The sequence below is a fragment of the Limulus polyphemus genome, unplaced genomic scaffold, assembly GCF_000517525.1.
Source record: "Limulus polyphemus unplaced genomic scaffold, Limulus_polyphemus-2.1.2 Scaffold3923, whole genome shotgun sequence".
Taxonomy (NCBI): Eukaryota; Metazoa; Arthropoda; class Merostomata; order Xiphosura; family Limulidae; genus Limulus; species Limulus polyphemus.
Genome location: NW_013669533.1, coordinates 94,297 through 101,647, shown reverse-complemented (window position 1 = coordinate 101,647; position 7,351 = coordinate 94,297). Strand labels below are relative to the sequence as shown.

The 7,351-nt window shown below is 30.6% G+C and overlaps 1 protein-coding gene across 1 annotated transcript; it reads right to left on the bottom strand.

Annotated features, from left to right (window-relative positions):
* Positions 1-3,732: 3,732 nt before the first annotated feature.
* LOC111088514 lies at positions 3,733-6,647 on the bottom strand. Its single transcript, XM_022398894.1, has 2 exons — positions 5,305-6,647; positions 3,733-4,085 (listed from the first exon to the last, which is right to left on the bottom strand). The coding sequence occupies exons 1-2, from the start codon at positions 5,857-5,859 to the stop codon at positions 3,948-3,950; spliced, it is 693 nt and encodes a 230-aa protein (XP_022254602.1). The 5' UTR covers positions 5,860-6,647; the 3' UTR covers positions 3,733-3,947.
* Positions 6,648-7,351: the final 704 nt, after the last annotated feature.

Below are 7,351 nucleotides of genomic sequence, written 5' to 3'. Positions count from 1 at the left end.
ATTTTAATCTTTGGCTTGATGTGAAAATAACCTGGATTTTAGGAGATCCTATTACTGTTTTCCATAATTAGGCTAAAGAAAAAAGATAAAAGGAAGGTGTTAGTTTGAAATAAAATTACATATCTTAACAAACGAAATATGGAAAAATGGAGGTCGAGTTGTTGTTTGAAAAGATTACTGCTTATGTAAGTGATGGTCCAGGTGTGGATTTGATGTATCTGGATTTTCAAAAAACATTTGACAAAGTTCCACACAAAAGGCTTGTTAAAAAATTATCTCTTTAGGTGTGGGGGATAGGTTGGCTTATTGAATAGAAAACTGGCTAGATGGAAGAAAGCAGAAGGTTTTTTATAAATGGAGTTCAGTAAAACTGGATTAATTTCACAAGTGGGGTACCTCAGGGCTCAGTGTTAGGACCTTTGCTCTTTTTTGATTTACATCAATGACATAGATAAAGGATGGACAAGAGATTATTTAAATTTGTTGATGACTTTAAAGTTTTGGGTGTTTCTGGTTGTAAAGAGGGCACTACTGTTTTACAAAATGACTTGGATTATTTGGAGAGTTGGGCAAATAAACAGCAGATGACTTTTAATTATAATAAATGCAAGGTAATGCCTGTAGAATATTATAATTTGAACTGAGTATAATTTTGATGGAAATAACCTTAAGTGTTATAAAAGATCTTCATATTTGAGTTCCTTAAGCCATCCAAGCAATATGTTGTTGTTAGTGGCAGGGGAAATCGGATTTTAGGTTGCATCTACAGAAGTACTGAATACAAATCTAAAAAGGTTATAATGTCACCGTATAGGTCATTGGTTAGGTGACATCTGAAGCATTGTGCTCAGTTTTGGGCTCCTTACCTTAGAAAGAACAATTAATTGTTGTAAACGGTTCAGAGGAAGGCTACAACTATGATACCTCGGATGGAAGGGTTATCAAACAAGGATAAGTTAAGATTTATGAACTTATTTTATCTTGAATAAAAGAAGAGTTAGAGGGAGGGATCTGATTGAGGTATTGAAAATTGTTAAGGATGACGATGTTGATGTATAATTTTTTTTTGTATTTAATGATAAAAAATGGTAAGACTAGGAGACACAAATACAAATTTGGCAGGTGGGAGTCATTTTCAGCTAAGATAGCTTTATTTTCCTAATAGGTGTTTGGCCTTTAAAATAAGTTGCCTTCAGATGTGGTAGATGCAGTTCAAGAAGTTTAAGGGAAAGCTTGGTAAATATTTGAATGATAGGGGCTGGCTTTGAGTTTTTTAGTGTTTAATTTAGTGAAAAGGATGATCTAGATGGGCCAAAAGGTCCTTTGTTGTCCTTTAATGTTATGTTACATATTTGTCAATTTTATTTTTGCCAACATTAAAAAAAATTAATTATATAAAACAGAATGGACCTGATTACTTATAAAAAATTATTCTGAAAGATTTGGTTTTGTGGATATTTCTGTAAAGACTGTGAGTTGATGTTTTCTTAAAATAAAATATTTAAATTGGTGATTATAAATAACAGATACAATTACCCAAGTTTTTAAGAATATATTAAGACATTTAAGCTTAGCTGTGGTAAGAAACAGGGTCATCATTATAAAGGAGAACGGCTTTCTCAGCCATTACTTATAAAATTCAACCCGAGTCTCAACAATTCATCTTAATTTGTACGTCAACATACTGAGGATCAGACCAACAATCATGCGGGTGGTTTACCAATTATTAAAAAAGTAGGATCATTATTGTAATTATATAGATACATTTTACTATTATCATCTTCTAATATTGTAATCTTTTGTGTTTTATTAATGCTTCTGTACATGAAAAGTTCATATCTGTGAGGTATTTCTGCATAGGAAATCTGAAATCAATGAAATTCAAAAGTATACGTTTTCAACAGTAAAAATATTGAATAATAAATACATGAAAAATATCAAACTCACAAGTAAACTGGTAATTTACAAATATCAAGTTTATAGAAAAAAAAAGTACAACAAGGAAATTCACCTCAAGCACGAGAAAGTTCTAACTCTTTACTTAATAACAGTAGGAAATGTAGCAGACAAGTTTCATGCTAGGTGAATAAAAAACTATAGGACAGTACAGGACCTTTGAAAAATTCAAAATTAATACTTATTTTGGATTACTGTATTGTGGTAGAATGTTTAACAAGAGAGATGAATCACTTTTAACTACTATTAATTCAGTGAAGTATCAATAGTATATAATTTTGAGAAGTTCTGTAAGAGCAACACAATTTGAGACTTATGCAAATGGAATGATTAGCAGTCAAAAGCTTTAATGATCATTCTTAAGAAGGAACTGGATGATTTCAGAGGATTGAAAAATCTTATTAAAATGTTAAGCCTTATGCAAGTCTTAGAAATGAAAGACTTATAAATACATAGGTTTAAATAAGCACCTGAAAAATACTGGTTTAACTTAATGGGGGTTTGTGTTTTTTATGGATACGAGTAAATCAATGAATGTTGTTTTTCTGGATTTTCAAGAGCTTGTGATGCGATTTCTTGTAAGAAATTAGCTTCAAAAAGAAAGTATCATGCTCTCAGAAGAAACATGCAAGATACCATTTAAGAATCAGCTTTTTAGGATAAAATACAAGTTTTTTTTGAATGGGTAAACTTATTAGTTTAGGAATATAATGGTTTGTACATATCCAAATTCACTGGTAAAATGTATCATCACAATGACTGAAGGAACTGATGCTGTGGACAGTGTCTCGTTAATTCAAAAATATCGAGATGAGTGTGGTAAACCCAGAGACTTGCAGGACCTTATTCAATATGATGTTTATAAAGTATCAGGTTTAGGATCTTGGAGAAAACTGGTAGTTACTGTAGGATTAAGAGAAAAATACATGTACAAGAGCTCCAATGGAAATTACTTTGTGGCCATCGTAAACATAATTTACAAATTACATTGCCGTTTGTTTATTAATTAAAGTTTGTATGTTATGAATAAGTATCTAATTAATGCTTTGTATCAGACTTTTACAGAATATCATCTCCAGTTTTGATTTTTTAATTACACAAAATGTTGGCAAAAATAAACTGCTCTAGAATGATTTAGTTTCAACACCTAATATAAACATATACAAATATCTGAACTTCATTTGAGTAGGCATCCTATGGCTAGTCTTTTTGAGGGTTAAACAGGTAGAATGGTTAAACTTTAGTATTACTAGGAAAGAAAACATGAGAAACAATGGTGACAGAAAATTATCTGATTCATCAAGATCACCAAAGAACCTTCTAAACCTCTTGCACTAGTAGTAAAAAAAAAATCCCACAGTTAGCATAATCAAAACCTTAACAAGTTTGATCTTCTTCATCATATTACACCTAGTTCTTCTTTCCAGTAAAAACTTCAAGTTACTTCTTTGTTAGTTATGGGTAAAATAATTTTGATAGTTATTTCATTGTATCAATTTCAATAAATCATTTAATCAATGCTATTTCTGTGTTAACTGAACTCTTTCAAGACAAGATACTCCTATAAACTATTTACTTCTTGTAGTAGAAGTTTTTTTAATGAACTTCAATTTCAAAAAAAAAAAACTAGGTAGATATTTTAGACGAAAGTGATTTAGTTACACTTTTAATGACTTTAATTGCAAGTTATTTATATCTACAATGTTTTTGAAATCATTTTATTCTTTCAGAGATAAATCGGTATTTAACTACTAATACATCAAAAATTTGTTTACCAAAAACTGTTACAGATGTATAAGAAACAAAATTAAAAAAGTTAATAAGCTATAACATTTTTAGAAGCTATTTTGCAATCTGATTTCAGAGAAACTTATAAATTATGTAAGTACTTTAATATTTTAAATGTTTCACTTTGATCTGTAGAATCATAACTTTTGTTTTAAGGACCGTATGAATCACACATTTTCTCCACTATTTCTTATAGCCTTTTATTACTTTACATTACGTCCAGAAGTGCAAGTTTGGTTCACTAACCCCTTTGGTCTTTTTTTGATGTGATCTTGTACAATAACACAGTGCACAACTTTTCCAAACTGGCTGAAATGGTTCCAGAGTTCTTTCCTGCTCACCTGCGATTGCAAAAAACCTGTATACTAAATCTAAGGCTTGTTGAAACAAAGCATCTTAGATGAACGAGAGATAAATATATTATATATTTAATACAACTTTAAAACAATAAGAGATAATATCCCATAATGCCATACACATACACAATGTTAAAATGTACCTGAGCTAAGTTTTCCAAATCAAGTCTGTGTTAAACCGAATAAACGTTTAGTTTCAAAGCAAAAAAGAGAGGGCAATTCACTACAATTAGCTGTTTTAAAAAAATAAAATATTTGTAAAGGCTACCACAAAGTAATGAATGTTCTTATAAAACTAATACATTAAATTTTGATATTTAATGTAAATATTAAAAGTTGTCACTTGCAGGTTTAGTTAACTGAAACATTAGCAGCATTTTAAAAACAAAGATATATAGTTGATTGGAAACACTTTCATATACACGAGAAACCTGTGTAGTAAACAAGTAATTTATGAATATTAGTTGAACGTTGTAACATCCAAGATTTTCTCCATGTGAATAAAATATTTCTTTTATCAAATAACAGACAAAAACTGAATTTTAAGAAAAAAATAATTAAAGTTTTTAATGAAACAATAAGACTGAATTACTCTTTGTAATTATAATAAAGTATGAAGCAATTTATCACAACATTTTGACTACTTGAATGAATACTATGAAAACAATTCATTTTATCAAAACACTTTAAACATCAACATGCACCTAAATCCATACACTACATTAAATTGCTAAAGTTTCTTTTAGATTTAAAGGAAAATTTATTTAACTCTTTCAATTATTCTTCATGATCATGTTTAAAACACTTTTCAGTTTCACTATTTCCAATCTGATCTACAAAACAAAGCAGGTGTCTAATAACAATAGCAATTTTTTATAGTTTCTTCAGATTTCTGCGGTGTTTATCTTCTACTTGTATTTTGGATTACATTAAGTTTTACTTTCTCGTGCTTTACCATACCTTTAAACCTCATATCCAGACTTAAACTGTAAGTACTCTATTTGTTTGTTTTACTATTTCCTATGAAAAACCTTGCATTTCACACAAAAATTACTTATATTTGGTTTTCAAGTCACAATCAAATACATCAGGAAGCTCTTTCCTAAAATCTACCCTAAAACTTATATTTTCAACAAAACATTAAAATCACTTTGGCTTTTCTATTGCAACTAAGTTAACCAGGAAGTTCTTTACTAAAACCTACCCTATAACTTATATTTCCAACAAAAACTCGTTTGTTTAAGCTCAAAGTAATTGGCTGATTTTCCTTTGTTATGGTTTCCCGTTTGCTTTGATGAGAAATATGACCTAGATTTTTATCAGTTCTCTCTTCAATTTTATTTTTTGCATGCTGTGCAAATTTTTTAAACCCAGCTAGACTGGTGACACGGTTAACACAATCTCCCTTCAAAGCAACATCTCCCCAGTTGTCTTCAAGGGTATTTAAGCCCACACTTGAATGATGTGGTTCAAAAAATTTACACTTCCACGGCGATGGAGTCTTGCATAGACGTTCTCTTAGTACTCTTTCAGAAAACTGAGGTCCTTCGTGAAGAGGAGTACATAAAGGTGTAGCAGGCAAACTGGATCGATATACAACACCAACTGGATTAGCATCAGGTAAGAAAATTGCATTTAATCCTAAAAAGGATTCTTTATGTCTCTTCTGCAGATGGCGAAAGCGATTATCATACAAAGTACTGGTACCTGGAATAAGCCGAAAGCTTCCTGGTGTCATCTGACAAGGTCGTGGGTACATACTGTAATTTCTTTTAATTCAAAGTCTGTGAAGTAGAGCTTTCGGATATTGTACACAAAAGCAACTAAGACTACACCATTATTACAAAGTCTTGCCAGATTTACCTACACCTTGTACAAACCTAAGCCAAAGTTCAGTTTACCTTTGGACAAAAATAAGGGGAAAAAATTATCTTGAACAATTCTTTTCAGATTGCATACCTGCTTGAATTTGAAATGCACAAGTTTTACTTAATAGTGTGGTCATAAGAGATGTATAAATGCATTATTAAATATTCAAAAAAGTTAAACTGTCTACGACGAAATTCTTTCTAGAGTATACAATGGTGAGACTGAGAGCCACATGGAAATAACTCATAGAAAGGACATAAAATTCTGTTCCAAATAATAAACTGAGATGTCGTAAAAATTAATTTAGCTATCATATAATTATAAAGCTTAGGCTTAATAATAGCTTATCTACCGAGGCTACAATTACAGTAGTAACTATTCAGTAGTTGACTAGAATCGTAAATTTATACGCTATACTTTTGTTTGTACTTGTACTGTTGTACACTAACAAGTTAGTAGTACTAATAACATAAAATATTATGTTGTGGTGTGAGAGTCCTATACTAAAATATATAAATATTCAAATATATTACATGACTATTTTAAAAACTTAATCCAAAGTAGCAATAGCTAAGTTTCTATGACTTGTCAAAATAATAATAATATAGCTTCAAAGAACAGGTAATAAGTGTAAACTTTCAGTTACAACTTCGTTTCTTACGAGAACAAAACCACTAAACTGTAATACTACAACTAAAGTCTGTAGCGTAACCTAGTGACACAAAAGTAGTAACACCATTCGTAATAAAGATAATTAAGTTATGCTGTGTACTAATTCTTAGCTATGAAAATAAAGTTTGATATTATCAAGTTTAATAAGTTTATGTAATCACACTAGTAACAAATAGATGCCAAAATTTTTAAATTGGAATATTTTGTCTAAAAATGTTATTATGTATGTATTATTTATATGACAAGGGGAGACATTCAGTAGGAAGATCAAATATTTAGGCGTGGAGTTAGCATAGTACTCCTTTATAATTGAATGAATCTGTCTTCAAGGTAGCTTCAGGCAACGTGATCAACATTTGAGAAAAGTTTATTTATGACAGCTCCTGCCTGTTTTTTGTTGGGAACATCAGATACAAGGCAGGAGCTTTTCACAACACACACAAAAAAAACGTTCCCCGAATGTTTCTTAATGTAAATATATTGTTACGACATCGAGGTCAAGTGACTAGTATCACGCCACGTTATTCTCGAACTTTCACGTCTTTTCCTTAAATCTCGTGATCTTTCTAGATATAGTGCAGTCTTGTATATATAAGACCGGCCACGAAGCGATGGGAGGTAATGAGTAATTGAACTGCAGTCAGAGAGTGTGTAATTGAACAGAGTATTGTTGAAGTCGAGCACGTGAGACGTTCGTTGAAAATTATAGC